The sequence below is a fragment of the Puma concolor genome, chromosome B2, assembly GCF_028749965.1.
Source record: "Puma concolor isolate L17-30 chromosome B2, mPumCon1.1.hap2, whole genome shotgun sequence".
NCBI classification, from domain to species: Eukaryota; Metazoa; Chordata; class Mammalia; order Carnivora; family Felidae; genus Puma; species Puma concolor.
Window position 1 is genome coordinate 41,734,055 of NC_141671.1, and position 19,293 is coordinate 41,753,347.

At 48.3% G+C, this 19,293-nt stretch overlaps 1 protein-coding gene and 1 long non-coding RNA gene across 2 annotated transcripts in view; both read right to left on the reverse strand.

The window, feature by feature from the left end:
• Window positions 1-19,293, reverse strand: part of LOC147580952 (uncharacterized) — a 324,096-nt gene that overhangs the window by 215,930 nt on the left and 88,873 nt on the right. The gene's annotated exons all lie outside the window — the stretch shown is intronic.
• Window positions 16-19,049, reverse strand: PRPH2 (peripherin 2). The gene is made up of 3 exons (XM_025925769.2): window positions 18,198-19,049; window positions 4,855-5,101; window positions 16-1,954 (listed from the first exon to the last, which is right to left on the reverse strand). Exons 1-3 carry the CDS (start codon window positions 18,776-18,778, stop codon window positions 1,742-1,744), a joined length of 1,041 nt encoding a protein of 346 aa, XP_025781554.1. The 5' UTR covers window positions 18,779-19,049; the 3' UTR covers window positions 16-1,741.

Genomic DNA, 19,293 nt, shown 5'->3' on the forward strand with positions numbered 1-19,293 from the left:
AGTGTTTAACACAAGTGACTTTCACACAATATAATTTTTAATGTCTATCATACAGCTGTTAACAGCACAGTTACACATGAGCCTAGAGCAGCACTTTCTCGATGGTTCTCAGCACTCCCGAGGGGAGAGAGTTCCAGGACCCTTGTCAGAGGTGGCTGACTCCCTCAGCATTTTCAATGTGGACCATTCTTTGGTCTCAAGGAGACTCCAAAGTCTAATTAAATTAAACCTGGGGCCAAAGTCTGAGAGTGTCCAAATGTTTGTTTTGTTCTGGTTTGGTTTTTTGGGGGTTTTTTTGTTGTTTTTTTTAGCATTTATATATTTTTGAGACACAGACAGAGCCTGAACGGGGGAGGGGCAGAGAGAGAGGGAGACATAGAATCTGAAGCAGGCTTCAGGCTCTGAGCTGTCAGCACAGAGCCCAACACGAGGCTTGAACTCACAAACCCGTGAGATCATGACGAAAGTCGGATGCTTAACTGACTGAGCCACCCAGGTGCCCCAAGAGCAAGAGTGTCCAAATGTTTTAATGCCTGGGAGAATGAGAGCTCCAGAACATGCCCCAGGCAGCACCCAAAGTCTTATTGTCTCCCCACTGAACACTCAGCACAACAATGAAGCCGTTCTCTCCTTCCCCTAAAAGCTTCCTTTTTCTCTCTTCCCTGAAAGAAGGTAAAATTTCTCTTGGAGTCACTAGCTCAGGAAGATGGACTGAGTTTCAAAGAATCTTTAATACAGAGGCATTGCAGAAATACTGCTTTGCAGGATAGGTATCTGGGGAAGGAAACAGGAAGAAGCTTCCAGAGGATGCTTTGCCCTCCACTGTAGACCATTAGTGTCACCCATGTGGGCTGTTGTGGCCACCTGTGTGGGTCTAAGAGGAGAGGCCCAGTGTCCAGAGGGTAGACTCTTGTCTCATTGTTACTCCTCTTCCAGTGAAGAGCAGCCACCTAGTCCAGTGCTTCCACAGACAAGCCAAAGGAGGTCACCTGGCACTTCAGGGGCGTGATGTTGCCGGAACAGCCAACAACCTGACTTCCTCAGCCCATAGCTCACTCCAGGCTAAGCGAGGGCATGGGGATGTGACACAAGAGTAGCCTTTAACTATGTTTTTGGTGAGGAAAATAATCCCCTGTCTTTAAGTTCTCTTGCCCCATGATTAAAGAATTCCTCTCGTGGGCCCTCAGTGCTTTGGAGAGCCCATTAGTCTTAGAAAAGTATAACTATCCCCCGCCCTGCACAATTACACAAACAAAATGGCTGTCCTGTCAGTCTTGGCATTTAAAAACAGAAGAATGACGACATGGCCAGTACATTTTTCAGACTCCTGTGCTTATGCACCAAGTGACACTTTGGATGTAGAATGAAACAACTTGGAGCCTGTAATGGCGAACTCTTAAAAAGGGGAGTTGCCCTCAGTGCAGCCAGTAGTAGCCTCAGGGTGGAACTGAATTCATGTGCTACGAAGAGTGATCCACTGAGAGGCGCCCTGAGTCCACCATGAGGGCATATCGGGAAGTAGTGGGCCTGAGCCGGGGCTCATTCACTAATATTTTAAGTCATTCAACAAATGTTTGCCAAACGGTTTTAGGGACCCTAAACTTTAAATCCCACCATCAGAAAGAGTCTCTGTAGTAAGATGGCTGCCCTCCTTGGGAGATTCAGATTGGATAAGTGGGGTATCCGCTTTCTTGGAGTCCGCTACTTCTCAGTGTTCAGGAGGGGAGGGGGCCCAGGGCCATCAGCCAGCCTCTGGGGCCTGGCCTGCGTCTGCACCCTCGGCTTCCACCTGGTTACTCTTGCCCAGCTTTTTCAAGCTCTCCAGAAAGGCCTTCCAAGTCTCCGACACGCTCTTTTCCAGAAGCCAGCCCTCACTCTCGCACTCAAGGTCTTCGGGGTTCGACACGCCTTCCAGTGCTGTGTGCAGGTAGCGTAGGCCAATTGTGATGGACACCTGGTGGGGAGAAGAGACTTAGAGGAGGTCTGGGAGAAGTAGGTGGGGACTGAGGTTGTTAGGAAACCCTGGAAGCCACCAGCCTGTTCACCCCGGGGGCCCTTCGAGTGTGACAGGCTCTGCTGAGTCTGGGTTAGTGAGGGCCTGCCCACCAGCCTGGCCTGGTGCTCAAAATAGCTGTCTTTTCTCCAGCCTCATCTCCAGCCCTATTCTCCTCCCTTTCTGGCCACCCTGGGCTTCTTTGGGTCGCATCCACACTTTCTTCTCTCCAGCCTGTACCTCTTGCTGTTTGCCTTAAACGTTGTTCCTCTCCACGCTCCCCCTTCAATTCAGCTTCAGCCCTCGGTGAGTGACCCTGCTACTCATTCTGCCTCCTCTTTCTCTCCAGTCTCACCCGTTCTGGGGGGATTAGTCCTAGGTTTCTCCTCCTTGCACCCCCATCCCGTTCCTAGCACGTTGTTTGGCACATATGAGGTGTTGGGTAAACTATTTGCTAGACAGAATTAAAAAGTCACCTCCTTTTCAGCAAGCAATATTATCATATGTGGTTTCCTTCTACTTCTGCTATTTTGATTAGCGTGGGGATGAGTGGGTGATTTGTTTGTGTTTGTTCACTAGCAGTCGCTGTAGCAGGCTGTGGTGCCAAAATGCCTGGGTTCAAACCCCAGTCCTGATACTTAGCCAGCCATGTGAGTAAGAAACCTCAGTTTACTCATGTGGTTTGCAAATTTTCAGATGGAGTGTCTCCTGCCTCTTGTGCATGCTGTGACATGTCAGGATGTGTAGAGCATTGTACGTGGTGCCCAGTAAGGATGAATAGATGTGTCAGCTGTAATTGGTTATTAGTGTGGTAAGTACTGTTTGCATCTTTCCAATGTATCGTGTTACCCCTTGTTTCTACATAGATTCCCGCTTTACTCTCTTACATTTCTCCTTTCGTGGTATAACAGACTCTGAGCTGGCGAGGCCTGCTCATGGAGACCGTCCACCCCCGATGCATCTTGTTCACTCAGTCTCCCAGCCCATAGAACAGCACCCAGTGGTGGTAGGGCTTCAGTAAACATCTACTAAATGAATGCTATGGGAGCACTTTATAATTGCAGTGGTGGATGACGTTAGTGATTGATGTTTTAGGTTTTCGCTATTGTCATTGTCCGTTGAAAGTTTAATATAATGTTTATGGTGAAAAAACTCACCTCCTCCAGGACGTCCTCCTGGTGTACATACTCCTACTCTGATTCCCTCCTCCTTTCCTGAAGCAGGTCTACTGCTACATTATGAATTTTGCACTTGGTCATGATCCTCCCTTTGGTTCATGAGTTAGATGTCACCTCCTAACTGGATTGTGAGGCCCAGGAGAGCAAGGCTCAAGCCAGAGCCCTATCTTAGTTTAGCCACCCTCATGCCCATCACAGAGCTCTGCCAACTGAAGGCCTCAGCTAAAAGTCAAGAGCATTTACTCCCTGTTCACGATGACCTGGTCCTCATCTCATACAGTCACTAGCTTCCTGGAAAGGCGAGGAAACTGAGAGGCAGCCAGTGGAACCCTGTTTTCCCACTGTTAGCCTTTCAGTCTTTTCATGGGTTTTCAGGGTACATGAGCTTCTGACCTTCCAGCAGTAAGCTTCTCACCTCGCTCTACCCATTCATTCCCAAGACTGTGCCTCAAGTAGTCAACAATCAGTAAAACGTCATTCATTTGCCTTGACATGAAAAGAAACCCTCCCTTCCCCAGCCAGCCTACCCCCAGACAATACAGTACCTGCAGTGTGATGTGGTGAGTTAGAAGTAGTCATCTCAGCCCAGGGCACAGCTACATGTTAAATTCCATAGCACTAAGAGAGCGACTTACTTAAAGGAAACTTTCAGTGAATCTCCTCTAATGGGCAAACTTTCCCCACTGATATTTCTGGTTTTGGACTTCTGGGTTTTGGAGTGGATTTTCTGCTGCCAGCTGAAAGCCAGAGCCCCTGAGTCACCCTCTGTACCACCTTGGTTTACCACTCACACTTGCTCTCATTCAGCACCCGGGACAGCGCCCAGCACTCAGGTGTTTAAGAAATAACTCCGATAAATGAATGAATGACATCTTGCTACATCCCAAGTTCTGTACAGAGAGGAATTAAGCCTTATAGGTGAAATCAGATAAATCCACAAATAGTTAGAATAACAGGTAAATTGCTACCAGAATCTTGAGAGAAGCACAAATCCAAGTAGCTCCCATTTCGTGGACATAATACATATCACCCCCTGCTCCCCCCCAGGAATCCCAAAGCTAAGTGCTGTCGGTCCCATATAAAGAGATGTTAAGTAACTTTCCAAGACCCCAGACTGAAAAAACAAAGGCACATGATGAACCTCTAAAACATGCAAAGTGAAAGAAGGCAGACAGAAAAGGTCACATATTTTCATGGCATTTATATAAAATTTTGTCCAGGATGGATAAATCCACAAAGCTGGAGCACAGATTAATGGTTTCCAGGGGCTGGAGGGGTGGGAGGCAGGGGGGCGGGAGATGGGAAGTATGCTGCTTAATGGGTAGGAGCTTCTCTTTGGGAGTGATGGAAATGTTTTACAACTAGATAGAGGTGGTAGCGGATGTTGTAGTAGTTGTACAACATTGTGAATGTACTAAATGCCACTACGTTGCTCACTTTAAAATGGTTCATTTTCTGTTCTGTGAATTTCACCTCTATCAATTATTTTTTGAGTGATAGGAAAGAAACAAAAAATAGTAGAGGTGCTGGGGTTTAAACTTAGGCCTGCCTGCCTGACCCACAGCAAGGCTGAGGGCTGCTTCTGAGGAGAGAGGCAAGCGCTCCAGGCTGGGCCCCACCCGTTAAATCCAAAAGGGGCAGGTGACCCCCACTCCCCTCGCCCCCAGCTGGCCCAGAGCCTACCTCAAAGAGCCAGACGAGGAGTGTGACGGCGCCCATGGAGTTCATGAGGCTGCCGTAGTAGTTTAGCAGGGCGGCCCTGCAGCCACGCACCCACAGGTTGAGCTCCTCTGTCTGGTGGTCGTAGCTGTAGTGAGCCGAATTGTTGGTGAGCTGGTACTGAATGCAGGGCCGTGGCGAGTTGGGGTTGCAGCAGCTGAAGGGAACACCATCCACCAGGTATCGCCCATCCACATTGCTCTTGATGCGACTGGAGGAGAAAGATTAGGGGCTTCTCAGACTTCTCACCAGGGGCCAGTTCCTCCCATCCCACAGCTCTGAAAAGCTGTAATATTCATCCATCCATCCATTCATTCATTCAAGAAATAATAAAGGCACCTACTATGTGCCAGCCACTGTTCTAGAAGCTGAAGGTGGAGAAATGACGCTACAGAACCAATGTCCCTACTTCCTAGAGTTTGTGTTCTTGAAGGTTGAGACAGATGATAAACCAAGAAGCGAGTAAATAAGGAATACAGAAATGCATCCAACCACGCTTTGTACTGCCAGACCTCTGCATGCAGCAATTTCTTGGAACCATGTCAGCCTGGTAGGACAGGTGGTGACTGGAACAGGACTGCCTAGTGTTCGTGGCCAACAGCCTTTGCCCCGCAGCCCCTCTGCAACCTTACCTCTAAAAAGTCACTAGGGACCAAGGCTCCCTCTGGCCAGATGGGTTCTGTTCAGTATATATTTCCAGAAGGCCTGCTGTAGCCCAGGGCCTGTGCAGGGACAGGGAATGAGACTGGAAACAGTTACAGTCCTTGCCCTCAACTTGCTTGCTGTCCACAGTGAACTCTGCCCCTAGCCAGGTGGGATCTCCTTACTCACCTGAAGGCTGCAGCCCGTATTACTTTTGCACTTCCATTTGTAGGTATATATTTGGTTAGGGCGCACCATACATTCATGTGGGTTCAGAATTCAAAAGGGGCAGACATCTTTACTCTGAAAGTTCTCCCCATCCTCATCAGGCATCTGAGTGTGTCCTACCTGACCTGAGTGAGGTTACCCAGGTGTCTTTATGCACCAGAATTCATTAAGCTGCACACTTAAGATTTGTGTACCTGAGTGTATGCATGTTATCTTGAATCACAAAGTTTTTTTAAGTTGCACAGACTTTTACAAACATGAGAGTAGAAAGTATGAGAATAGAAATGTAATTATTTAAAATAGAAACTATAATTCCAATTCTGGGTATCTATCTGAAAAAAATGAAAACATTAACCTCAGGGGCACTGGCTGGCTCAGTCAGTGAAGCATGCGACACTTGATCTCGGGGTTGTGAGTTCGAGCCCCACATTGGGTATAGAAATTACTTAAAAATAAAATCTTGAAGAAGAAAAAGAAAAACATTAAATCAAAAAGATACATGCATCCCTGTGTTCATTGCAGCATTATTTACAAAAGTCAAGACATGGTAACTACTTAAGTGTCCATTGATAGGTGAATGGATAAAGAAACTTTGGTACATACACACACATACGCACATGCACGTGCACACACACACACACACACACACACTGGAATATTACTCATCTCTATAAAAAGAAATCTTGCCATTTGCAAAAATGTGGGTGGATCTTGAGTACATTATGTTAAGTGAAATAATAAAGACAAATACCATGTGATCTCACATGTGGAATCTAAAAACAAACCAAAGAAAGTTGTGGTTGCCAGGACAGGTGTGGGAGATGGGCAGAATGGGTGAAAGTGGCCAAAAGTCCTGGGGACGTAATACACAGCATCGTGACTATAGTTAATAATGCTGTATTGAAAGTTGCTAAGAGAATAAATCTTAAAAGTTTCTTTTTTTTTTTTTTTTCAACGTTTTATTTATTTTTGGGACAGAGAGAGACAGAGCATGAACAGGCGAGGGGCAGAGAGAGAGGGAGACACAGAATCGGAAACAGGCTCCAGGCTCCGAGCCATCAGCCCAGAGCCCGACGCGGGGCTCGAACTCACGGACCGCGAGATCGTGACCTGGTTGAAGTCGGACGCTTAACCGACTGCGCCACCCAGGCGCCCCTCTTAAAAGTTTCTTATCACAAGAAAAAAAATTCTGTAACTAGGTATAGTGATAGATGTTAACTAGATGCATGGTGGGGCTCATTTTGCAATATATGCAAATAGCAAATCGTTATGTTGTATCCGAGAACTAATGTTGCATGTAAACTATACCTCAATAATAAACATAAATAATAGAAACTGTTTTCAACATTCATTGAAATGATAATTTCAGTGTTTAGCTTCTAAATGTCCATGTTTAATCTCCAACTCATTCTTGTCCCTTGGCCTCCAGATCCCCCCAAACTGTAGCCAACTGTCTGTCCTTCTAAAAAGATTTCATACCTGATAAGCAAACACAGATTCTGCAAATGTTCTTTTTCTTCTTGTTTTTTACCCAAATGATAATGTCCTGTCTTGAACCTTTCTTTTTTCCCTTAGCAGTATCTTAGAGATTTTTTATATCTATCAATAGAGAGTATTCTCCAGGTTTTTAATGAGCTACACGGTATTGCCGTTGCACAGATGGTCCTGGGGCACTAGTCAGTTCCCTACTGATAGATGTTTAGGGCTTTCCCAATCTCCTGTTAATTTAAACATTGTGCATATTGTGGCTATATCTAGAGGGTAAATTCCTAGAGGGGGCATCCCTGCATCAAAGTGTGGATCCATCTGTGACTGCCCTAGACCCCTGCCATATTTCTCCCCGGCGTTTGTAGAATCATACCCCTAACAGACATGCACAAGAGAACATACCCTTCATGCTGTACCCACACGGGTTCGATTTTTGATCTTTGCCAACCTGAGAGATGAAAAATAGTATCTCAGGGTTGTCTCAATTGCCATTTCTCTCATTACGAATGAAGTTGAGTATCTTCTGATATGTCAAAGAGCCATTTGTGGTTCCTTTTCTGTGAACTGTTGATCAGTATGATTAGGACTTTAGGAAGGTTCTGTACAATGTGGCCTCCTTAGTTCCAGAAAAGTCCTCACCTGGGTTATGGTGACCATATTTCCAATGGTCTGCAGTCCCTGACCTCTACTTCCTAGACAGGACCCCAGCCGAGAGAATGGGTGGTCCTGGATGCACAGGACACCTGAACTTACTCCCAGCTCATCCCTCTGGACAAGGTCCTTACCCTCTCTGGGCCTCAGCTCCCTCATCTGTAAAATGGAGTTGACATGAGGATCATATGAAGGGATGTGTGTAAAAGGTCTTAGAAAAGTGGCTGGCACATAATAAGTGCACAGTGAATGTGAACTCATGGCTGAGGCTGGGCAGGGTGGAGGAACAAGAGCCTTCACATGTGCTCCGTGTGCCCTCAAGCAACAGCTGTGGCAATGGAACAGACCATTCACCACCACTGGGCAATAGTCACTTGTGATCGGGTGGCAGGGTCTCTGCCAACTGTGAGGAAGAGGCTCTGAGAGCCTTCTGTGAGGATAGCAACCATGTCTGTGAGGGCAGAGCTCACCCCTGGCCTGAGGCCGTATCAGACATTTGTCACTGGCTGAAGTGGTTGCTACTGAAGTACTTACTTGAGCCCAACTGAGTGCACCAAGAGCACGGTGGGAGCAGAAACCACTCTGCTCTCCCCCTGCAGCCCGTCGCTCGGCACCTGGCGGCGGGGCCCGAGGTGGTCCCGGGTGGGAGGACTGAAGCAGAAGGGCTGTCAGTTTGGGTCTCCTGCCCCCCTCTTGAGGGGCCAATAGTCCCTGGACACCTCAGCAGACAGTAGTCTCCCACCGATGACCAGCCCCAGCAGGCCTCTTTGAGGCTGGGGTCTCCGAGCTCAGATGCTCTTCGTCCCTCTGCCTGACCTGCAGGCTGTCCCTTGGGCCTGCTCCCAGCAGCACAACATCCCACCTGGGCCATTCCCAATGTCCCCATGAGAGGAGTGGGTATAGTGGGAGGAGCCAGCCTTTGAGTCGCAAATCTACATTTCTGATCTGTGGGACTTCATCCTCTGGACCTGTGTGAGGTGGGGATAACTACAGCCCCCTCTTGGCAGCCGTGGGGAGCTTTAAATGAGTCAGTGTGAGGAATGTGCTTGACACAGGCCCTCAGAGAAGGCCCCACGCAGAGCCACCTGGGCAGGACCTTGCAATCCACCAGATTGTTCTATGGAGGCAGAAATGGTGCCCTGAGCAGGGCAGGGCGGGGCCTCACCCAAAGCCAAACAGGAAGTGGAAGACCAGCCCACAGCAATTGCCCACTCCTCCCATCAGAGTTTCTTCAGAGCCTCACAGGTCTCTCTCCTGTATGTTGGCTTTTCTATTTAAACTTCATGAGAAAGCGTGATTCCCTCCCTTGTTCCCTGTCCCAGAAGCCCTTTCCTGTCCACCATTCTCTCTCCTTATGCACTCTCAGGTGTCCCTAAGCTGGGGTAAAGCCTACAGACTTGCCCCATACATAGTACATGTATATCTGAAGTGAAGGCCAGGCCTGCAGTTGTGTGGGCTGAGGCCAGGAGAGGCTTTGAGCTACCCTCACTCTGCAGGCTGGCCTTCTGGAAACCACGTATCTTCCCACCTCACCTCACTCACTCCCCCAAATGGGGAAGCCACCTTGCTAGTCTCCTTAAGGCAGAGCCGTGTCTCCCCCCACAATGCCCCCCCCACCCCCCCGCAGACTGGGGATTCCTGAGGTCAGGGCTTGTCTTGCCTCAGACTGAGGCTCCCTGAGGACAGGGTTGTCTCCCACCTGAGACTGGGGCTCCCTGAGGGCAGGGCTGTGTCTCCTGTTTGTGTCCTCCCTCAATACCTACAGTACTTTATATCCAAAACAGGTCCTACCTTAATCAAGACCCTTACAAGCCCTGGTGAGCCCTGAGCAGAGCAAGATTTGTAGCCTGGGAAATACTCTGATATAAATAGCCAGCTCACCACCTAAGGAGCTTTGTCTTAAGAGGGTGAGTGGGGCCTTAATCTGTGGTTAGAACCAGGACAAGCACTGAGTAAACAAGGTGATTCTTCTACGGGAGAGGGAGGGCTATTTCTAGAATTGCGGGACTCCAACAGATCTCAGGCTGGGGGTCCAGGGAAGCCACAACCTCCATGAAGCCAGGCCTGCCTCCCCCATGCTAACTTGGGTCTTCTCCTCAGGGAGCCCCAGTCTGAGGAGAAGACACACCCCTGCCTCAGGGAGCCCCAGTCTGAGGGGAGACACAGCCTTGCCCGTGGAGAGCCTCAAGCTGAGGGGAGACACAGTCCAGCCCTCAGGGAGCTCCTACCAAGGTCTAGTCTTCTTGAGATGTCTATAAATTGTTCAGGAAGAGTGAAAGGAGCCTGTAGCCTGTAGGTTCCCTGGGTGGGATGAGAAAGTGAGAGGGCTTGGTGCCAGCTTCTCCCTCAGGCTGAGGGCTCGAGGCCAAGCCCTCCTGGCTGACGGTTTCTGGTGCCAAGGCCTTTTACCCCGAGACACTAAAGCCCTGCTTATCCAGAAAGCAATGGGGACCTTGAAAGGAATTGTCTGAAGACTTCATGTCCCTCCTCATGTGATGCAGTAAGATATACACAGGGCACCCTAGGAAGTGTTCTTGCCAAAACCAAACCTGAATCCAAGCACACCTAAGCCCTGACTATTGGCTTATGGGGGAAACACAGAGGACTGAAGAACAAGTTAGATGACACCACTTGGCTGCAACTGCTCAATCCAGAATGTGAGGAACGAACTCTTCAGAACAAGTGGCCCAGTTCCTCCAGTACTCACATGGCTGGACAGTAACCATTACAGAGAAAAGGAGATGAAAGAGATCAGAGAACCAAATGCAAAGTGTGGACTTGGTTTGGATCCTGATTTGAACAAATCAACTGTGAAAGATACTTTGAAACAATAAGAGAAAATTGAACAGACCAGATATTAGATGAGATTGCTGCTGGTTTTGTTGGGCATGATTACTATTGTGCTTATATCAAACAAAAACAAAAAAGCAAAAAACAAGCAAACCCTCTGTACCTGTTAGAAATGCCTCCTAAAGTATTTATAGGTGAAAGGAAATGAAGGTCGGGATTTGCTTTAAGATACTCAGAGGGTAGGGGCGCCTGGAGGGCTCAATCAGTTGGGCGTCTGACTTCGACTCAAGTCATGATCTCACAGTTCGTGAGTTTGAGCCCCGAATCAGGCTCTGTGCTGACAGCTCAGAGCCTGGAGCCTGCTTGGGATTCTGTGTCTCTGTCTTTCTCTGCCCCTCCTCTGTTCATGCTCCGTCTCTCTCTCTCTCTCTCTCTCTGTCTCTCTCTGTCTCTCTCTCTCTCTCTCTCTGTCTCTCTCTCAAAAATAAACATTTAAGGGGCACCTGGGTGGCTCAGTCGGTTAAGCGTCTGACTTCAGCTCAGGTCATGATCTCGTGGTTCATGAGTTCGAGTTCCACGTCAGGCTCTGTGCTGACAGCTCGGAGCCTGGAGCCTGCTTCGGATTCTGTGTCTCCCTCACTCTGCCCCTCCTCTGCTCTCTCTCTCTCTCTCTCTCTGTCTCTCAAAAATAAATACACATTAAAAAAAATAAACCTTTAAAAAAATAAATCAGTAATAATTAAAAAAAAAAAGATAGAGGGGATAATGTGTCTTTGGAAGGGGGATATAGACGAAACAAGAAAGCGAAAATGTGCATATTTGTTGAAGCTAGGAAAGGTGTACATGGAAATTCAGGATAATCTCTCTGCTTTTGTGAATGCTTGAAAGTTTCCATGATAAAAGTTGAAATGCAATAAAACAAAAGAAGCGCTGGCTGAGAACTCCAAACCTGTGTCTCGATAACTTGCTCTGAAGAAGATTCAGTCGCTGAGGGAGGCCGCATCCCTGGACTTTGCTCCTCCCTCCGAGGGCCTCCCCCAGTTATAACGGAGCATCTCCCCACCCCCAGAAGCACCAGGCCGGAGCCGGTGAGAAAGTAAACACAGAAGACAGAGCAGAGCCCAGCCTCGCATGCCCAAGGCCGTGGGGAGCCTGGGCGGGATCTCTGGTTCCTATGCGGCTACCTCGTGATTTTCTGAGACCCTGGCACAGAAGCACTGGAATCTAGTCATGATCCACAGAAGTTTCTCAAGCATCTCTGCCCACACCTTCCAGTGTCCCTCTGGAGGAGGACAACATGGAGGACAAGAAAGGGTGAGAGGGGACAATGAGGCGCCACCCCCAAAGTGGCCTGGAGAATTCGAAGTTTCGGTCAGTTAGGGCATAGATTCATTTAGCAAGGAAACTGTACAAGGTGACTTTAACATCGCTGCAAAGCAGCACAGCAGAGTGGGAGGAACAGAATTAGAACCTGGCACTCCATACAGTGGGAGATTCTTTGTCATGGAAAGGAAGGAAGTTCTAACAAATGTGGCAACCTGGTTGAACTTGGAAAACGTTATACCAAGTCAAAGAAGCCAAGCCTGGGGCCGTCTGGGTGGCTCAGTCGGTGAAGCTTCTGACTTCGGCTCAGGTCATGATCTCACGGTTCGTGGGTTCAAGCCCCATGTCAGGATCTGTGCTGATGGCTGAGTTTGGAGTCCGCTTTGGATTCTCTCTCCCTCTCTCTCTGCCTCTCTCTCTTTCAAAAATAGACATTAAAAAAATATTTTTTTAAGGCCAAGCCCAAAAGGACCAATATTCTATGATTTCATTCAAATGAGATGTCCAGGAGAGAGAGGTCTATAGAGACAGAGAGGCGATTATAGAGCAGGGCCGTGGAAGCTAGGGAGTGAAAGCTGGAAGGTACAGGGTTTCCCTGCCATGTGATGAGCACATTTTAAAGTGGACTGTGGCATTGACTAGTGGCACAGCTCTGTGAAGAGGCCAAAAACCATTGAATCATCCACTTTAAATGAGTGAGTTGTAAGGAATGTGAATATCTCAATAAGGCTAGTTTGTAAAAGTATACCGCCCCCCCACCGCTTCCTGCCGTGAGATCTAACCTGAGGCTCAGATCTTTTATCTATCAAATAGAGATAATATCTGCAAAAATTACAAACGCCCCAGAGAGGGGTTTTGTGCAGAATAAATGTGGGACCTGGCAATATAGTGATAGGGGGCAGAATAGGGGGGTGGGAGATGGCCACTGGGCTTTTTGACCCTGGGACCACTGGAGGGGTGAAGGGTGGGGAGATTGTCAATTCTTATAAAAAGCCTTCAATTGATATTGTTTAGATCAGGAGCCTTCAGGAAACAGCCCTTGATCTTAAAGATTCCCTTGAGAAGTCTCCAAAAACCAGCCACCCCTCCATGCTTGTCAGGACCACAAGCTCCATGCTCAGTTTCCTGGGGGACCAGTAGTGGGGGTCATACCTAAGGAGGTCCTAGGGAGCCCTGTGTGCAGGAACCCAGCCCTGCTCTCAGGAGCTGGACTGGAAATGTTCCCTGTAGCCCAGTCCAGCGAGGTGTACATGGTGTGAAATGGGAAGAGATCCCCCACAGCCTGCAGGAAGGACCAGAAGTCATGGGCACTAGGCACTGCCCACACGCAGGACCAGTGTCACTGGAGGATCTCGGTGCATTTTCTGCAGACTTCCCGCCCTCTGGCCAGCTCACTGCTCCTGGGATCGCCTCCCAGTGTCCTCAGGGTCAACCAGGAGACTGAGGCCCACCCCAGCCTCTTTGTTGGCCTCTCTGAACTTGGTGGTGAAAGGAAAAAGAGAAAAAGATGAAGCATTCCTTTTAAAAAATCTTGGTGGGAGCGCCTGGGTGGCGCAGTCGGTTAAGCGTCCAACTTCAGCCAGGTCACGATCTCGCAGTCCGTGAGTTCGAGCCCCGCGTCAGGCTCTGGGCTGATGGCTCGGAGCCTGGAGCCTGTTTCCGATTCTGTGTCTCCCTCTCTCTCTGCCCCTCCCCCGTTCATGCTCTGTCTCTCTCTGTCCCAAAAATAAATAAAAAACGTTGGAAAAAAAAAATAAAAAATCTTGGTGGAAGGGGCACCTGGGTTGCTCAGTTGGTTGAGCGACCAACTTCAGCTCAGGTCATGATCTTGGGATTTGTGGATTGGAGCCCCACATCGGGCTCTGTGCTGACCTCTCAGAGCCTGGAGCCTGCTTCAGATTCTGTCTCCCTCTCTTTCTCTGCCCCTCCCCTGCTCATGCTGTCTCTCCCTCTCAAAAACAAATAAGCATTAAAAAAAAAATCTTGGTGGAAGATGACCCAACTCCCTCAACCTGCCCTCCTGCTAGGCCCCACCCCTGCTTCTCTTTGCTTCTGCTGCTCCTGGATCCTCGCTCTGAGGGTGCTGCTGAGAAAAGCCAGAAAAAGGTAAATGCTTACCACTTCTCAATGCCTGGCCTCTCAAAAAAAGAAATAAATACACTTTATATGGTTCAGGGGAGGATTTGGGGAGTCAGCTTTGTCCGGTAAACTTAATAATCCTCCTAAGTAAAGCAGTGAAGATAAGAACAGGAAACAATTTGAGCCCAGGGAAAGGGAGGGAAAAAGTGCCTCTCCACGTTGTCTCATTCATTTCTTCCTTTCTTCTTCCCACCAACAGATAAAGGTTGTGCCAGCGCTGACCCTCAGGCAGATCCAGCCCCATGAAGCTTTCTAGACACAGCCCCAAGGAGCCTGCCCTCGCTTACAGGTGTTGCCCACTGTCATTAATGCGAGAGTCTGTGGGACACAGTGAGGTGGTCCTCTCTCTGCAACAGTGACCCTATCAGGCTGTACCCTCAGCAGCACAGGAGTGTGACTGTAGGTGAGGCATTTCAGGTCTACCATTGTGTCTTGAGACCAGCTTTGTGGCAAGTTAAAACCAAGATACAGTTTCTTCCCGGAAGCTTAGCCTAAGGGAAGTAGGAGAGAGACAGAGGAGCAAAAGCCTCAAAAGAAGCTTACACTGGTATTCTAATAGAAGCAAAGAAGAACAACCTAAGGGCCTCCCTGAGCATAATATGATGCACCAATTAAACATGATCATTTTAGACAAGTCCTGGATGACATCACTTGCATGTAAAATCTGAAAAGCCAAACATCTAGAAACAGAGGCTAGCATGGCGGTCACTGAGGGCAGGGAGAGGGAAGGGAAGAGGTTGGTCAAAGGTTACAAACTTCCAGTTATAAGGTGAGTAAGTTGTGGGGATCTCATGTACGGCCTGGGGATCATAGTTAACAATACCGTATTATGTGGGAATGCAAGCTGGGGCAGCCACTCTGGAAAACAGTATGGAAAAAAACTAAAAATAGAACTACCCTACGACCCAGCAATTGCACTACTAGGCATTTATCCAAGGGATACAGGTGTGCTGTTTCAAAGGGACACATGCACCCCATGTTTATAGCGGCACTATCGACAATAGCCAAAGTATGGAAAGAGCTCAAATGTCCATCAACGGATGAATGGACAAAGAAGATGTGGTCGGTATATATATACAATGGAGTATTCCTCAGCAATCAAAAAGAATGAAATCTTGCCATTTACAACTACGTGGATAGGACTGGAGGGTATGATGCTAAGTGAAATTAGTGACAAAAATCATACGACTTCACTCATATGAGGACTTTAAGAGATAAAACAGATGAACATAAGGGAAGGGAAACAAAAAGAATATAAAAACAGGGAGGGGGACAAAACAGAAGAGATTTATAAATATGGAGAAAAAAACAGAGGGTTACTGGAGGGGTTGTGGGACGGGGGATGGGCTGAATGGGTAAGGGGCACTAAGGGATCTACTCCTGAAATCGTTGTTGAACTAGATGCCAACTAATTTGGATGTGTTTTAAAAAATAAAATTAAAAAAAAAAAAAACAATACTGTATTATGTACTTGAAAGTCGCTAAGAGAGTGGACCTTGAATGTTCTCGCTGCAAGAAAGCAATGGCAATTATGTGCCGTAATGCAAGTCTTAGCTAATGGTAGGGTGGTAATGTAAGTGTATCAAATTAATGCCTTCTGCACCTTGACCGTACACAATGTTATTTGTCAATTATATTTAAACAAAGCTGGGGAGGTGGGGGGGGGCATAATTGTTTTGGACATTATGCAAATACTATATTATCAGATTACCAAATGGGGTGCTCAGTTGTATTTATACCACGGTTACAGTATTTATTATGTAAATGTTCACGTGACTGAACAGGAAGGTGGAAAAATGAAAGCCATTTTCTTTTTTGTGGGTGAGAACCTGGCTTGAATTCCTTTTCCTGTTTTCATTTCTCTTAATGTTGTCACCATATTTTCTTGTGTAACAGAGAAACTGTTCAGGTCACTGGAGTTAAGATAGTTTCACTCCAACAAGTTGGTATGAAGCATGGAGGTGGGGGGTTTTGTTTTGGGGTGTTTTTTTTTTTTTTTTTTTGCTTTTAGTTTGTAAGATTTTATTTTTAAGTAATCTCTGTACTCAACATGGGACTCAAACTTACACCCTGAGATAGTCTCATGCTCCGACTGAGCCAGCCAGCTACCCTGCATGGAGGTGGTTCTGATCAAGCTTACGGTTTGACTGAAAATTTAGACCTGCCAACCACTGAGAGTAGAGCAACCTGGAGAATTTCTCTGCTCTGGGACAAAAGGAGATTTGGGGATTACGGAAGGATTCTGTAAGTCTCTCCAATGACAAATCGGTGCAGAAGGCAATCAAGGAACATGATAGGAAAAAATGACAGCTCTTTCTTATTTGCTCACAAAGGCTGTTTGTACCTTCAGCTTCTCCTCCTCTCCCACCCCCATCCCCAGGAATTCTGCTCATCCCTCCTGGGGCAGCTTGTGCAAATGATGCCACCTTGTGCCCTCCCTGCAGGCCTGTCACCTCGGAAGGGCAGAGCCATTTATAAGCCTCTCCTTAATTAGGGATTTGTAACAGTAATCCTCACCCACGGAAAAAATAGAATCCCAAGCAATGACCTTCAATCTGACTTCCCTTCCATGTGAGGTGCAGCTAAGCTAGTCATCTGGGCTTCGTGGGTGTTGTCCGGGCTCCGGCCATGCCCTGCTGTTAGTATGCCCAGCACCCTGCATGCAAGTTCCCTTGGACTCGCCCGCCTTACTCAGGAAAGCCATTCGGACCCCTCGCCTCAGCCAGGGAAGGGGTTGAGCGGGATGGAAAGAAGAGGTAAAAGAAAAGCCAGTGTCTCAGGACCGGCTGCCCTTTCCCTAGAAAATGACCTGAGACCCACAACGGCGAGTCTCTTGGGAAGAACAGTGTGCCGGAGTGAGCCGCTATTACCTCCAGCACAAAGGATGAGTTTCTCTGTTCCTCACCAGTACCTCCCTACATCACACTTCAGGATTTTATTTTTACACACACCACAAATACTTTAGAAACTTTATCGCCTCACACTATCATGATTCAAGAAGTAAACACCAGCAGGCATTTAATAAGCACTTGCTGTATGCCAGACTCTAGACAGAGCTAGGAGGTGACCTCCAAGATTATCTATTCCAGGGGTGCCTGGCCGGCTCAGTTGGAGAAGCACGGGACTCTTGATCGTGAGTTTGAGCCCCAGGTTGGGTATAGAGATTACTAAAAAAATAAATTAATTTAAAATATTATTCCAATGCCTTCATTTTAAAGATGGGCGAGGAATGGGGCGCCTGGTTGGCTCAGTCGGTTAGGCGTCCAACTTCAGCTCAGGTCATGATCTCGCGGTTTGTGGGTTCAAGCCCCACATCGGGCTCTGTGCTGAGAGCTCAGAGCCTGGAGCCTGCTTCGGATTCCATGTCTCCTTCTCTCTCTGTCACTCCCCCTCTCCTGCTTTGTCTCTCTGTCTGTCTCTCTCTCTCAAAAGTAAATAAACACTAAAAAAAAAAATTTTTTTTTTAAACGGGCAAGCAAGAATCCAGAGTGGCAAGCCACTCACCCAAGATCACAAGCTAATTTACAGCCAAATTATACAGCCAAACCTACAGCCTAGACTTCCTGACTGCCCTGTCCTCTGCTCTTGCCGCCACACCCAAGGACGAACACCTTGAGAGTGGATGCTGGTGTCAGAAGGTTGGAAAACAAGGGAACTCACCAGGGAATTTAAGCTGCTGGGACTGAACCCATCAACATCGAGTGAACAAGACAAAAAAGCCAAATAACGTCTCAGTAGATGTCATCTATGAGTGCCTCATCCCTACGGTATGAAGTAGACACACATGCCTGGCTGGGGCTTCCTCCCTGGAGACTCCTGTCCAAGCAACTTATATAACTTGACACCTTCCTCCCACCTTAGCCGGACATTAGGTTGAGTGTATGATACCGCCATCTTTATAGGTCAAAAATGTTAGCATATCGGCAATTTCATATGGGCCAGCTGAATCCAGCCTCACACACACAGTACTAAGTCGTGCACACAGAGCACCCCATGGGCCTCCGAGTCCCCAGCTAGCTCTGACCCCAGGACTGGAGAGCACTCACTCTTTGACTTCTTTGGAGGAGAAGTCCAGGTAACGATTGCTGATCCACTGAATCTCAAACCAGTCTCGAAAGCCATTGTTGCCGCAGCATTTGAACTCGATCTGTAGCAGGTCGATGGTCTTCTTCATGAAACACCGGCCAGGGGTGTCTGTGTCTCGGTAGTACTTCATGCCATTCTTGAGCCCCTGGGCCAGGGTGCTCTCCAGGGAGCCCCGCATTAGGAAACAGCAGAGGGCCACCAGGAAGAGGACAATGTTGAAGAGGACACAGACGACCAGATACGACTTCAGCCAGGGCTTCCACTTGGCATACTTGGAGGGGTCCAGGGCGTCATAGCAGATCTTGCCAGCCAGAGAGTTGAAGACGCAGGACAGCACCCCCATCCCTATCAAGGAGTTGGGCACAAAATGGCTCTCTGAATTATTCATCACATCACTCCTCTTCCGCAGCTCGATCTTAAGGAACAGCCCTAGGCTGAAGACGACGATGCCAGCCAACACGGAGAGCCAGTTCATGAGCCAGAGCCCTTGGGCCAACTTGACCCGCTTCTTCTGGTCAAATTTGACTTTCAGCAGCGCCATACTTGCTGGGTGCAGTCTAGGCAGCTTCCCAGGACACAGCAACCACTCCTGACCTTAGTGAGCCCGGGGGCTGAAGATTCAGGGCCTTGGGAAGGGAGCAGGTGGCCCACGCTTCAGGGAGCTGCTCCGGGAGCTGCCCATGTTGAGCCCCTTAGCCCGGGACCCCCGTTAACTCAGTAGTGGTAACAGGGGCCTCAGAGTCGCCGCTCATGAAGGGGCCAGTCTCCGCGGTGTTGCGGCGGCGTCCTTCCCAGCCAAGGAGGGAGAGCCTGAACGCTGCAGATTAAAAGTGGGGTCCACAAGACCTCACGCTAATCTCTTTAGCCAGCTTCATCCCATTAGATAAAGCCGTGCTAGTTTCAGAACATGGCCAGAAGGAGCCTCCACGAACGCCCCGGAGCAGAGAGCTCTGGATTCAACATGAAGAATCAGGAACAGAAACAAGACTGGCCAGGGGAATGGGCTCTCCCTGAGGTCTGGCCCAGATCACGGGTCTCCCCAGAAGCCCGTTTCCA

Excerpts from the sequence above, each read along its gene's own strand:
- PRPH2 (XM_025925769.2), bottom strand. The coding sequence starts at position 18,778 with ATGGCGCTGCTGAAAGTCAAATTTGACCAGAAGAAGCGGGTCAAGTTG. Across the intron at positions 5,102-18,197 it reads TCCTCCAAAGAAGTCAAAGA|TCGCATCAAGAGCAATGTGG; the intron begins GTGAGTGCTCTC and ends TTTCTCCTCCAG. Across the intron at positions 1,955-4,854 it reads TCCTCGTCTGGCTCTTTGAG|GTGTCCATCACAATTGGCCT; the intron begins GTAGGCTCTGGG and ends TCTCCCCACCAG.